Source organism: Tachyglossus aculeatus, chromosome 24, assembly GCF_015852505.1.
Source record: "Tachyglossus aculeatus isolate mTacAcu1 chromosome 24, mTacAcu1.pri, whole genome shotgun sequence".
NCBI lineage: Eukaryota > Metazoa > Chordata > Mammalia > Monotremata > Tachyglossidae > Tachyglossus > Tachyglossus aculeatus.
In genome coordinates, this window is record NC_052089.1 from 8,020,587 (window position 1) to 8,035,223 (window position 14,637).

At 48.9% G+C, this 14,637-nt stretch overlaps 1 protein-coding gene across 12 annotated transcripts in view; it reads right to left on the reverse strand.

Moving 5' to 3' along the window:
* Positions 1-14,637, reverse strand: part of BBX (BBX high mobility group box domain containing) — a 206,886-nt gene that overhangs the window by 8,554 nt on the left and 183,695 nt on the right. For 11 of the 12 annotated variants that reach the window (XM_038766028.1, XM_038766029.1, XM_038766022.1 and 8 more), the window contains 2 exons: positions 14,026-14,174; positions 3,610-3,699 (listed from right to left, as the gene is read on the reverse strand). In XM_038766028.1, the coding sequence (XP_038621956.1) occupies positions 3,610-3,699; positions 14,026-14,174 (239 nt within the window). The remainder of the gene's footprint in view (positions 1-3,609; positions 3,700-14,025; positions 14,175-14,637) is intronic. The other variant, XM_038766026.1, reaches the window with a different exon arrangement.

Here is a 14,637-nt window from a genome sequence, read left to right on the forward strand (position 1 = left end):
CGAGCTCCAGAGAAGGACGGATTTCTCGCTGTACAATTATTACCATCATCATCCAGGGAACAGATGCCCAAGGCAGTCAGAGGAAGGAAGATCAGAGAGGCCTGGCCCATCCACACCTTGGTTCTTAGTGACTGCAGAACCACTTACATTTCTAAAGATCTTCATGATCCTTCCTCTCCCCTGGGAGAAGTTGGGTCCAGTATATTCCCTCTGGCTCTCCCACCTTCAAGACTCAGCCTTTCAAACACACTGCCCTTTTCACTTCCCTGTGCCCATCCTGCCTGGCACTAGTTAACTGGTGGGGCCAGGGATCAATTGATCAATCAATCATCCAATGGTATTTTTGAACACTTATTATGTGCAGGGCACTTTGCTGAGCGCCTGGGAGAGTACGACGGAATCAGCGGACACGTTCCCTACATCTAGCGAGCTTACGGTCGAGAGGGGGAGGCAGACAGCAATATGTATAAACAGGTAATTTAGAATATATTTCAAGATACGTACATAAGTGCTGTGGGGTTTGGGTGAATACCTAGTGTCCAGATGTCCAGTAATGGACCCAAAATGCACTGGTGACAAAGCGATAGTAGGCGGGGAAATAGGGTGGGAGGGACGAGGAGAGACCTTACATTTCTATTTCAGCCCTGGAACACCAAACATTTGGCATGCCCACTTTGAAATGAGCAACACTGACCACCGGTTGTGGAGGGGAAAAGTTGGAACCACTCAGAATCAATCAATCAATGGTACTTATTGAGCACTTACTATGTGCTACACGCTTGGGAGAGCACAATACAACAGAATGAGCAGACACGTTCCCTGTCCAGAATTCTGCAAAATAAAATTTCCATCAATTATGAACCCTATCATCCCTTATGAACTTGGTTATTAGTCTTATTATTATGTTATTAGTCTTATTAATTATTACTATGATGTATTTGATAGGCACTTACTATGTGTTGAGGACTGGAGTAGATACAAGTCATTCAGGTTGGACGTAGTCCCTGTCCCACACGGGGGCTCACAGTCTAAGTAGGAGGGAGAAACAGATAGTGAATCCCCATTTCACAGCTGAGGAAACTGAGGCCCAGAGGTCACAGAGCAAGCAGTTGGCAGAGTGGGGAGCGGAACCCAGGTCCGTGTTATTTCCACTCGGCCACGTTGCTTCTCAGCTGGTCAGACCATTTCCAAGGCCAGGTGGAGGGGAGAGATGGGGTTACCGGACAGAGGTGCTATTTCTGGGCTTTGAGTGACATAATGCTATTAGGATGAGGAATAAAAGGTGAGTGAAGGCTTGGGTTGTTTCGGCGATATTCAAAGGACCCACCCACAGAATGCTTACCAGTTGGTTTTACATGCAGATGGAGGCATTCCATCTTGTGTCCCCCTGTCACAGAGTGGGACATAACTTCATTCATTCACTCGTATTTATTGAGTGCTTACCGTGTGCAGAGCACTGTACTAAGCGCTTGGGAAGTACAAGCTGGCAACATATACCGACGGTCCCTACCCAACAACGGGCTCACCGTCACTGTCACACTGTCACAACTTCGCTGTGCCTCTCCAGATCAGATCAAAGTGAGGGGCTAGACCATCCTGCATTACAGAGAGGGGCTTCCCTGTGGCTTCAAGTTGCAGCATGTAATCATTCTGGGGCACAGTAATGATTCATAAGGGCTCCTCGGCAGGTTCTCTCTATCACAGAGAGGGTCTACACTGTGGGTTCACTCTATCACAGAGAGGGGCTCCACTGGGGGTTGGCTCTATCACAGACAGGGGTTACGATACGGGTCCACTCCGATCCACCTAACTGTGGCTAAGACTGTGGTACAGCATGGTGACTGATTGGGCTCCCTGGTAGGTAGCCAGCGGGGCACGGGCGTGATGTCCAGGAGGGCTCGAGCCTGGCCCTGAGGGCTAATTCTGAAATCAGAGAGGTGTGGGGCAGGTGTGTGCCTTCCCTCCCGGAAGGGTGGGCAGCAGAAAGAGGCTTGAGGAGGAAGAGGGTGAGGGAGAGAGGCAGGGGCAGGACAGGATCTGCTGCAGGGATGAGGAGGCCCCACGAGAGGCTCAGAGGATCAAAGAGAGAGTGAAGAGCACTCCTTCAAAGGGGACAGAGGGAGGACGGAGGAACTGAGAAGCAGTGTGGTCTAGGGGATAAAGCATGGGCCTCCGAGTCAGAAGGACCTGGGTTCTAATCCCTTGTCTGCTGTGAGACCATGGGCAAGGCACTTCACTTCTCTGGGCCTCAGCTAAGTCATCTTTAATAAGGGGATTAAGACTGGGAGCCCCAAATAGGACGAGGGCTGTGTCCAACCTGATTAGTTTGTATCTCCCCTGCACTTACTATAGTGCCTGGCATATAGTTAGCCCTTAACAAACATCATAAAAAAAAATGGGAGGACCGGGGGTGGACTGGAGTGCTCAAGAATGGATCCGAGGTAGGAATCACAGAAGTCTGGGGGGAACGGCAGAGAGGGAAGATGGGAGCCCTGTCTGGAGAGACGGATGTGCAGAGCTGGGGTTTCAGAGAAGCTAGTCCTTCTCCCAAACTATAATAATAATAATATCATTTGTTAAACACTCACTGTGCGCCAAAGACTCTATTCACTTCCGGGATGGTTGTAAGACAATCAGATGAGACACAGTCCCTGTCCTACATGGGGCTCCCACTCTAAGGGGGAGGGAGACCAGATACTGAATCCCCATTTTTCAGATGAGGAAATAACAGCCCAGAGAAGTGAAGGGACTAGTGGGCAGGGAATGGGTCTATTTTTGGTTTGTATTCTCCCAAGCACTTACTTCAGCGCTCCTCACACAATAAGCACTCAATAAATAGGACTGATTTGATTGATTGCCCAGGTTCCCACAAGAGGCGTGTGGATTAGAACCCAGGTCCGCTGACCATGAGATCTGTGCTTTTTTTTTCCCTTTTAATGATAGTTGTTAAGCGCTTCCTACCTGCCGGGCACTATACTGAACACTGGGGTAGATCCAAGTTACTCCTTATCTCACATGGGGCTCACGTTCTTAGCCCCCATTTCACAGATGAGGAAAATGCAGCCCAGAGAAGTGGATTGCCCAAAGTCCCACAGCAGAATTGGAACCCAGGTCCTTCTAACTTTGAGGTCCGGACTCTAGCCACTAGGCCACCCTGCTAACCCCAGTCCCCGCTGCTTCCCACACTGTCAGGGTTTGGCAGGGGAAGGGGAAGGGTTAGGGGAAGCAGCATGGCTCAGTGGAAAAAGCACGGGCTTTGGAGTCAGAGGTCAGGGGTTCAAATCCCGGCTCCGCCACTTAGCTGTGTGACTTTGGGCAAGTCACTTAACTTCTCTGTGCCTCAGTTACCTCATCTGTAAAATGGGGACACGTGGGGCAACCTGATCACCTTGTAACCTCCCCAGCGCTTAGAACAGTGCTTTGCACATAGTAAGTGCTTAATAAATGCCATTATTATTATTATTATTTGGCCAAAAGGGGATTCGATGATGGCGGGTCAGGCAGCGAGGCAGGAAGGAAAGGATTAGGAGAGATGAAAACGGTGCAAGATCCGAGGCAGAACTCCTGCAGGAGAGAGCGAGGAACCCATAATGCAATTTGCACCAGTACCTTTTTCTGGAACATTAGCCTTCTCCTTTTTGTGCTTATATTTGCTGACAATTTTGTGGAATAGGTGCTTTTTCTGAGACTGGATTGAACCTACAGACGATATTAATATAAATACATTTTCAATGGCGTATTCAGCAAAACCAGGCCGCCCACACGGGACCCTACCCACCCACCGCAGCAGCCCCCAGGCCTACACACCTCCAGCCCACGCAGCTAACCAAGAGGGGAAGAGAACCCAGGTGAGGTTCCTGCTCACTTCCAGTTTTCGCTTGGCATTTCTCTGGGCACTCACTGATCTGGCTGGGCAAAGGCCCCGGGGAAAGAACTACCCGTTTCTTCAGATTTTCACCCATTTTAGTGTCTCCAAGGCAGAAATCACACAGATGGAGCAAGGGAAATTGCACCTGGGGGCTCTTAAGAGGGAAAACACATTAGCAACTGTGCTGTCGGTAAGTCATTTGCACCCTGTAATCTGAACCAGGACGCTACTTATAAACACACTAACCACCCCATCATAAAAGGATTGGTGGAGGCTATAATATCCACCACATTTTTTTTTCCACGGTATTTGTTAGGCGCTTACTGTGTGCCAGCCGCTGTTCTAAGCACCGGGGTGGTTACAAGCAAATCAGGTTGAACAAAGTCCCTGTCCCACTTGGATGAAGGAACTTTCTATTTATTTATTTTGTTAGTATTTATTTTATTTTGTTAGTATGTTTGGTTTTGTTCTCTGTCTCCCCCTTTTAGACTGTGAGCCCACTGTTGGGTAGGGACTGTCTCTATTTGTTGCCAATTTGTACTTCCCAAGCACTTAGTACAGTGCTCTGCACATAGTAAGCGCTCAATAAATACGATTGATGATGATGATGATGATGATGAGGCACAGAGAAGTGAAGCGACTTGCCCGAGGTCACACGGCAGACAAGTGGCAGAGCCGGAGTTGGAACCCAGGTCCTTCTGACTTCCAAGCCTGTGCTCTATTCCCTTTGCCAAGCTGCTTCTCAGTTAATTGATTTTACGGAGTAAAGTGACTCACCCCAGGTCACGCTGCAGACAAGAGGAGGAGCCGGGATTAGAACCTAGGACTTTCTTACTCCCAAGCCCGTGCTCAATCCACTAAACCACCTCGTAAACTCCCAGAAGGCACGGACCATTTCTACTAACCCTATCATACTCTCCCCACTGTGGGCAGGGAACGTTTCTGTTATGTTGTTACAGTGTACTCTCCCAAGCGCTTAGTACAGTGCCCTGTACATAGTGAGCACTCAATAAATATGATTGAATGACTGAATACCATGCTCTGCACAGAGTGCTCAAGAAATACTACCAAATGACTGATTCAAGACCTCCCAGCTAGCTACAGAGCAATGCTACAGAGAGTGGGGGTTTTCAGAAGACATGGGTGTTTCCCCAAGAGTTACTGAGTCCATAATACCTGGGAGACCTTCTTGTCTTGGCAAATTATAATAAGAATAAGGTTATAATAGGAGGTTTGGGGGGGGGACTTTAGGGCGGGAGCAGGGGAGGGGGAGTCCTGGTTTCATTAAAGATGCTTTTCTCATTAATCAATCAATCAATCGTATTGAGTGCTTACTGTGTGCAGAGCACTGTACTAAGTGCTTGGGAAGTACAAGTCGTACAAGATAAGACCACAGATGGTCTCTTGTACCAGGAAGACAGCTCAAGGAATTACCGTCCTCTAATCAATAATGTTAGAGAACTTTAAACCTATTTAACACATTTCCATTTAGAATCACTAATGTGACAACAGGGCCCAGGTAGACAGAGGTCAGAGAGGAGTGGGCAGTAACTATTTGTCTGTGTGGACCAGAGTGGCATTATGCAAAATGTTATTATCAATACTGCAATAAAAAACACAGAAACAGGTAGGGCATCCCAAAACTGAACAGCAACACGGACTATTGTTTTTTGAACACATTCTTGCACTTAATATGTGCCAGGCACTGTACTAAGCACTGGGGTAGATGCAAGCTAATCAGGTTGGACACTGTCCCTGTCCCCTGTGGGGCTCCCAGTCTTGAACCCCATTTTCCAGGTGAGGGAACTTAAGCACAGAGAAGTGAAGTGCCTTGCCCAAGGTCTCGCAGCAGACAACTGGCCAAGCCAGCATTAGAACACAGGTCCTTCTGACTTCTGGATACACAACACATTCAAAATAACCTCCCGCCCTGACTGAGCTCAGAGAAACTCAGAATGAAACTATCTCCTGACTTCTCCTTCTGCCCTTGCTCTTGCATCGCCAGGGGTTCAGAAAAGAGTGACTCCATCTTTCCCATCCCATCCCCTGCCCCTATTCTGAAATTGCAGCTGCAAATTGAAACTAAGTAAATGGCCATTTTGGGGAAAAAGAAGGAAACTGGAATGAGACCCATCTGGGATGGAAAGATTGATGGAGCGGGGAATGATCCAAGAGCTAGAAGAGGAAAAAACAGTAATTTCAGAGAGAAGAGGAAAGTGAAAGATTTTGTTCCGCTCGCCTGGAGCGATGTATAATAGGTATTTTTCACTGAGGCCCTAAAGACTAAGAAGCCACAAGTCTGCTACAAACAGTGAATAAAAAATGCAAAGGTCTCTGGGTTGGCAGTGGAACTGGCACAGAGACAGAGTAGGAGTGCACAGTTTTATGGTATTTGTTAAGTACTTACTATGTGCCAGGCACTGTACTAAGCGTTGGGGTAGAGACAAGCTAATCTGGTTGGACACGGTCTCTGCACCACGTGGGACTCGTAGTTTTAATCCCATTTTACAGACTAGGCAGCTGAGGCAGAAGTGAAGTGGCTTGCCCAAGGTCACACAGCAGACAAGTGGTGGAGCTGGGTCCTTCTGACCCACCAGGCCCCTGCTTTGCCCACTAGGCCATGCCACTTCTCTGTTGAGAAACAGGACGGAACTGGAGGAGGGGAAAGACCCTTGAGATGGATCGATCAATCAGTAAATCGCTGCCATTTATTGAGTGCTTCCCGTTTGCTCTGCACCATACTAAGCGCTTGGGGAGAGTCCACTAATTACAGAGTTGGTGGGCACGATCCCGCCCTCGTCATCTGGAACAGAGGTGATGTGGAGGCAATGGATGGGTTGGTCCTTCAGTCGTTAGAATAACGTGAGCTCAGCACAAGTAAAGACAGAGCTTCCCTCACCCGCACCTTATCATCTGCCCGGGGAGTCTGGGGCTGGCACCCCGAGACGGGTGGAGAAGTCTATACCCGAGGGTGTAATGACAATAACGACAATGATGATAACAATGATTGCAGTATTTGTTGAGGAATTACCATGTGCTAAGCACTGAACTGAGCCCTACATGGGGCTCACAGTCTATACGAGAGAAAAGGGGTATTAAATGTCCATTTTGCAGATGAGGAAACTGAGGCCCGGGAAAGTTATGTGACCTGTCCAAGGTCACAAAGCAGGTAAGTGGTGGAGCCGGGATTAGAAGCAGGCACATGCTCTTTGCGTTTAGCCACAGTGCTACTCGAACTTCCCATTTGGATTCATTTCTTAAAAAGGCCTGTCCCTTGCTCTGGTTTCAGGGCTTGGCAGGGTACCTTTAGATTTCTCCTAATAATAATACAAATGGAATTTACTCCTTGTTTACTCTGCCTCCAAAGACTCTGCTAAACGCTGGGGTAATCAGGTAATTACATCAGGCACAGACTCTGTTGCTAACAAAGCTCAGAGTTCAAAAGTGACCAGAGAGTTATCTTCTCCCCATTTGATGGTGCAGAAACTAAGGCTCAGAGAAGTTAAGTGAAATGTCCGAGGTCATGTCCAGCAGGCTGGAGAAAGACCTGGGATTTGGAACCCAGGTCTCCTAACTCCCAGCCCCAAGCTCACTGACTCCCTTGTGGAAAAATGTACCTGATCTTTGCTTCTCCAAGCCTAAGCCCTCTGTTAACCTTAGCATGCCTCTCCTAGAATCCTCTGGGGGTGGGAAGGGAGAAGGAAGGAGCCAAATGAAAAGTCTGACCATGATCTGAGGAGCATCCTGGAAGTAGGAATTTCAACAGAATGATGCAGGCAGAGAAGGAAAAAGACTTAAACCACTGGTTCGTTTCCCAGGTGCAGTGAAGGCACCCCGTCTCCCTCCGACAACAAGTCTTTGGGCAGAACAGTCCCACCATTCCAATGCCCTGATGGGAATCTTTCAGAGTCCCCTGGGGGCGGGCAGGGAGGAGGAAAGAGCCAACAAAAAAGGATGATCGTGGTCTGAATGTGGACCAACAAGCACTTGGAAGTAGGTGTTTGAGTAGAACGATGTACCCAGAGGCGGGAAGAGAAGGACAAAGACTTAAACCACTCATTTGCTTCCCAGATGCAACAGGGGTACCCAGACTCTCTGCGACGAGTCTTTGGCCAGACGAGATTCCCACCGTCCAGGGGCCTGATGAGAAATTTTCAGTAGCCCATGCCGTGTCAGTGTTACAAACTGGGAGGACCTGAGGGAGAGGAAAGCATATGAAACAGCGGCTGAAAGTGCTCAGGGAGTTGAGGGGAGGGCAGACAGAGCTCTCAGCAACCCCACCCCACACTGGGTTCACACAACACACGTAAAACCACCACAACAAAACATGGGTGGGAAGAACTCCTGGATGAAACTGAAAGGCCAACATACCCTCGGGAAAAATTTATGGGCCCCTTGAGTTGCTTGGCCTAAGAGCCAGGAGATTGATAACAATAATGATGATAAAAACAACAATAATAATAGTGCTAATGGTTAAATGCATACTATGTAATAATAATACTACTAATAATTGTGGTGTATAAGTGCTTTCTATGTGCCAAACATTAAGCACTGGGGTAGGAAGAAGATAATCAGGTCCCACATGGGGCTCCCAATTTAAGTAGGAGGGCCAACAGGAAGATACCAAGTATCTACCCTGGGGCAAGTACCAAGTTATCAGTTTCAACACAGTCCATGTCCCACAGGGGACTCTCAGCCTAGATAAGAGGGAGTAGGATTGAATCCCCATTTTACAAATGAGGAAACTGAAGCCTAGAGAAGTGAAGTGACTTGCTTGGGGTCCCACAGCAGACAAGTGGCTGAGCCGGAATTAGAACCCACGTCCTCTGACTCCCGGGCCCTAACTCTTTCCGTTAGGCCGCACTGCTTCTCAGCAGATCCACCTATTTCTGAACTGCTCCAGCCTAGAACACAGCCCTGGCCGCAGGATCACTCAAAACATCATGGACTGACACATCCCTGACCGTTTCCCAATCCCTACAAAACCTTCTTGCCACTGATCTCTTTTTCCCAAAGAGCAGTTGACTGTAGTGTCATCTGGGACTGGAATTCCATTAATAAGCCCAAGGCTAGTGCATGACGCTACCTTGGCACCCAAATGACAATCAGTCACAAACATGCTCCCTGATCAGCTGGCTAAATAAAGCAGTGAGATTATTTACTCCGGCTTCAGGGCCGACCCTGTTTATCTCTCTTCCTCTGAAAGGAGGGAGAAATGGCCAGGACCGAAAGGTCTGAACGGTTTCTGGGTCTCTTCCTGCTCTCCCACATCACACGAGAGTTGAGGACTGGCTGGTTTGGCGGGACTAGGCCGCACCCACAGAGGAAGTGTTGGCGGGTGAAGAAGAAATCGTGTTCTGAGGTGACGTGCGGGCTGTCATCCCAATCACTAAAGGCAGTTTCTTCTTCGCTTGATTTTCTTCTTTATTTTTCTTTTCTTTTAAATGGTATTAAGTGCTTATCAGACACTATACTTAGTGCTGGGGTCTACTATATCAACTAATCAGGTTGGACACAGCCCATGTCCCTCGTGGGGCACAGCATCTTAATCCTTATTTTACAGATGAGGTAACTATATAGATGAAGCACAGAGAAGTGAAATGACTTGCTTGAGGTCACACAGCAGACAAGTGGTAGAGTGGGGTTAAAACCCAGGTCCTTCTGATTCCCAGGGCCTTACTCTATCCACTAGGCAGTCTGCTTCTCTCTTTCAATGGTATTTGTTAAATGCCTACTATCCTCCAAGGACTGTACAAAGTGCTGGGGTAGATACCGGATAATCAGGTTGGACACAGGGAAGTCAACCAACTTGCCCAAGGTCACACTGCAGATGAGTGGGGAAGCCCAGGTCCCTCTGATTCCCAGAGACGTGCTGTTCCCATTAGGACTCATCAAAACAAAGCTTCTGTAGCTTTGTCTCTAATCCAGCTACGTCCTATGAGTCTGAAAAGCAAGCTCCTTTCAGTATAGATCCTGCCTCAGAAATAATAATAATAATAATAATAATAATAATAATAATAATAATAATAATAATAATGGCATTATTAAGTGCTTACTATGTGCAAAGCACTGTTTTAAGCACTGGGGAGGTTACAAGGTGATCAGGTTGTCCCTTGTGGGGCTCACAGTCTTAATTCCCATTTTACAGATGAGGTAACTGAGGCACAGAGAAGTTAAGTGACTTGCCCAAAGTCACCCAGCTGACAATTGGCAGAGCCGGGATTTGAACCCATGAACTCCGACTCCAAAGCCCGGACTCTTTCCACTGAGCCACGCTGCTTCTCATACAGATCCTTTCCCAGAAAGGATCCTCAAATATTTCCTCAAATACAGATCCTTTCCCAGAAACCCAGAATGGAAGGGAGAACTTGGGGAAAAGGAGGAAGGAAAGAGATCCTGTCCCGGCTCCAGCTCTAATAATTACCAATATAACTGTAGTATTTGATAAGCGTCGTCTATGTGCCAAGCACCGTACTAAGTGCTGTGACAGATACAAGGTCACCAGGTCCCACGTGGGCTCGCAGTTTAAGCAGGAGGGAGAACAAGTACTGAATCCCCATTTTCCGGATGAGGAAACAGAGTTCTTGAGAAAATAGGTGAGTTGCCCAGGGTCACCCAGCAGACAAGTGGCGAAGCAGAGTGGCTCAGTGGAAAGAGCCCAGGCTTTAGAATCAGAGGTCATGGGTTCAAATCCCAGCTCTGCCAATTGTCAGCTGTGTGACTGGGCAAGTCACTTCACTTTTCTGTGCCTCAGTTCCCTCATCTGTAAAATGGGGATTGATACTGTGAGCCCCCCGAGGGACAACCTGATCACCTTGTAACCTCCCCAGCGCCTAGAACAGGGCTTTGCACATAGTAAGCGCTTAGTAAGTGCCATCATTAATTAAGTGGCGGAGCCGGGAGTAGAACTCAGGATCTCTGACTCCCAGCCCAGGGTCTTCTCACTGGGTCGCTCTCCTTTCCATCCCCGTAGCCTCTCCGGTCTCCGCCCAGGCCTCTGGTCAGCCTTGGCCACCCCGTTGAGGGTGGGCTCTGGTCAGCTCCCACCCCCGATTCCGGCGTCCAGGAAACCCACAGGTGGCCAGCCTGAGCTAGACCCACCACGATGGCTGACCCTGGAAGACGGCCAGACAGGGTGGGTGAGGATGGACGGTCCCACAGATAATCTTATTGAAGGCACATTTCCTTCAGGAGGCTTTCCCTGACTAGGCCCTCCTTCCCTCTTCTCCCACTCCCTTCTGCATTGCCCCAACTTGCTTCTTTGCCTCCAGCCTGGAACGCCCTTCCTCCTCATATCCGATAGACATTGATTCTCCCCCTGTTCAAAGCCTTACTGAGGGCACATCTGTTCCAAAAAGCCTTCCCAGTCTATGCCCCTCCTTTCCCCTTCTCTCACTCCCTTCGGTGTCACCCTGACTTGCTCCCTTTGTTCTTCCCTGCTCCCAGCCCCACAGCACTTATGTGCATATCTGTCATTTATTTATTTGCACTGATGCCTGTCCTCCTCCCACAGCACCCCTGCAAGACTGGAAGCTCGTTACGGGCAGGGAATGTGTCTGCTCATTGTTGTACCGTACTCTCCCAAGCACTTAGTACAGTAAGCACTCAATAAATATGACTTCTAGACTGTAAGCTCACTGTTGGGTAGGGACCGTCTCTATGTGTTACCAACCTGTACTTCCCAAGCGCTTAGTACAGTGCTCTGCACACAGTAAGCGCTCAATAAATATGACTGATTGATTGATTGATTGACTGAATGAATGTTGTACTCTCCCAAGCAGCGTGGCTCAGTGGAATGAGCACGGGCTTTGGAGTCAGAGGTCATGGGTTCAAATTCTGACTCCGCCAATTGTCAGCTGTGATCAAGTCAATTAACTTCTCTGGGCCTCAGTGACCTCATCGGTAAAATGGGGATTAAGACTGTGAGCCCCCTGTGGGACAACCTGATCACCTTGTAACCTCCCCAGCGCTTCGCACAGTGCTTTGCAAATAGTAAGCGCTTAATAAATGCCATCTTTATTATTATTATTATTATTACTACAGTGCTTTGCACACAGTAAGCACTTAATAAATACAACTGAATGACTGAATGAATACATTAGTGTCTGTCTCCCCCTCTAGACAGTGAGCTTGTTGTGGGCAGGGAATGTGTTTATTACACTAGACTCTCCCAAGCGCTTAGTACAGAGTACTCTGCACACAGTAAGCGCTCAATAAATACGACTGACTGACCGACCGTCCTCCTGGTGGCTTGCTTATTAGGGCACCCACAGAGGGCCGGTAGCCTCGATGCCGTCGACTCGGGCAGAATCGGCTCGAGGGTGGTCGCTGGGATGGGTGGGCCCCAGGGGCACGACCGAGCCACAGGAGTGAGGGGGGAGAGGAGGGATTGGATCTGTCCCCTCAGGAGGGCACCCGGTAGCCTCCAGCCCTATCTGGTGAGAAAACTGCACTGCACATTTCCACGACGGGACCGGTGCTGTGTCGGGAAAAGCAACCTGCAACTGGGCAACCAGGTCCCCAAAACGGAAGAATGGAACCACACGGTTCCTGCGGTTTTGCCGCTCGGGCAAACCGCTCCCCGAGCTGCCAACATTGCCCCGGGGATGCTCAGCCAACCCTGGAGTCGGCCCTCAATCCCTCCCGTTTTGGGGATAGGGCGGGGAAGTCAACCAATTCACCAGCCAATCAACAAGGCTCATTTAAGTTTGTTTCCTTCTGCTGGAGCCCAGACCCTCCGTTCCCCTTGGGGGCTTTGCAGTTCTCTTTGGTGGTGATCGGCGATCCTTATGGTCAAAGCACCGAGTCATCTACGACCTCCACGGCCGGGGGTGGGTGGAGCTCGGCAGCTCTGAGAGAAGTTTTACCAAGACAACATGACAAGGCCCATCTCTCCCTAAGGCATCCATACCTGGTATCTGGCTTGAAGCCCTCTGCTCATCCTCACGCAAAAGCGTACCACAAAGACCTTTACTCCATGTTCCTAATAATGGAGGTATTCATTAAGCACTTACTATGTGGCAAGCCCTGTACAGCCTGAGACAGGCAGGTTCACAGTCTAAGGGGGAAGGGGGAACACACGGTGAATCCCCTTTTTCAGATGAAGAAACTGAGGCACAGAGATTTAGGTGACTTGCCCTGGGTCACACAGTGGACAAGGGGTGGAGCCGGAATTAGAACCCAGGTCCTCCGACTCTCAGTCCCAGGCTCTTTCCACTAGGCCACACTGCTTCTTCGGCACCTGTGACCCCTGGCAATGCTCGGCAGATTTTCAGGCCTAGTGCCGGGCGAGGAAGGGGTAGATGATCGATTTGGTGGCAAGGGGGAGTAAAGGCCACTGGGACCACACTGACGAAACCAGCATATACTGGGCCAGAGACTGCTATTCCCACTTCTTCCCCAGTGGAGGACCTGGGGTCACTCTGCCTTGCAAGTGGACGAAGACAAGACTCCCCCGGACCTTGCACCCCAAAGAAACTCCTAGGCCATAGAGAGCGACCGAGACTCTCCCAGCAGCTAGTGTTTGAGAAGACTCAGCCACATCATGGGAAATGATTCATAGTGTTAGCATGCTGGGGTCTCCATAAGGATCTTGAACAAAATCCCAATAGCCCCTTTTCCGGCAGAACAGAATACAATAATAATAACTGTGGTACTTGTTAAGCGCTTACTGTCTATGTGCCAGGTACCGTACTAAGCGCTAGGTGAGGGAATACCAGCAAATTGGGTTGGCCACAGTCCCTGGCCTACATCAGGCTCACAGTCTTAGCCCCCATTTTACAGATGAGGGAACTGAGGCACAGAGAACTGAAGTGACTTGCCGAAGGCCACCCGGCAGACGAGCGGTGGGGCCGGGAATAGAACTGAGGCCAAGAGAAGATAAGTGACTTGCCCAAGGTCCCAAAGCAGACGAGTGGAGGAGCCGGGATTAGAACCCAGATCCTTCTAACTCCTAGGCCTGTGTTCTATCCACTAGGCCAGGCTGCTTCTAGACCTGGAACTGGAAAGAAGCCGGGAGCAAGAAGAGACGCAAGAAAACCCCAAGGTAAACCAGTAATCCCCGGCGATTTACCTACAGATATGATGAAGAAACTCAGGAAACAAGTAGATTTGTTACAGGTTTCGACCTGGTGGCAGAGAGACTCAGAACATCTTACCTTTGCTGGGTTTCAGCTGCTCCGCTGACACGTTTCCGATCTTCTTCTTCTTTCTGGGAACAGAAGCGCTTTTCCGGTCAAATGTGATGGGGCTGTACTGAGGGAGGCTGTTGAATTTTTTCTCAAATTCCTCTTCCAGCTTGGCTAAGCTAATGGGAGAACAATAAACCAAAACGCAAAATGTTAAAATTGTTGCAAAGTACATGTGAATCAGTTAATAATTCCGGATGGCTTTTCTGTGCTCAATTAATCAATTGAGGGTTTCTGAATAGTGAATGTCTATTCTCTGTAGAGCACCGTACTAAGCGTTTGGGAGAGTTTCTTCTAGTTTGTGAGCTTCACAAAGAACTGGGACTATGTCTATTCCCCATCTGTGTATTCTTTCCCTGCACTTACTACAATGCTCTGCACACTCTATGCACCGAGTAAGTACTATTAGTACTACTAGAGAGCCCGCATATTTTGTGACCCCTCAGAATTAAGAGACCTTCTGACAATCCGGTGCAATAAGGAATCAGAGAAGCTGAGGCCCTGTGTTTTAATTCTGGCTTTGCCACTCACCTGCTGTGTGACCATTCGACAGCACTCACAAGTATTAACAGTTTGACGATT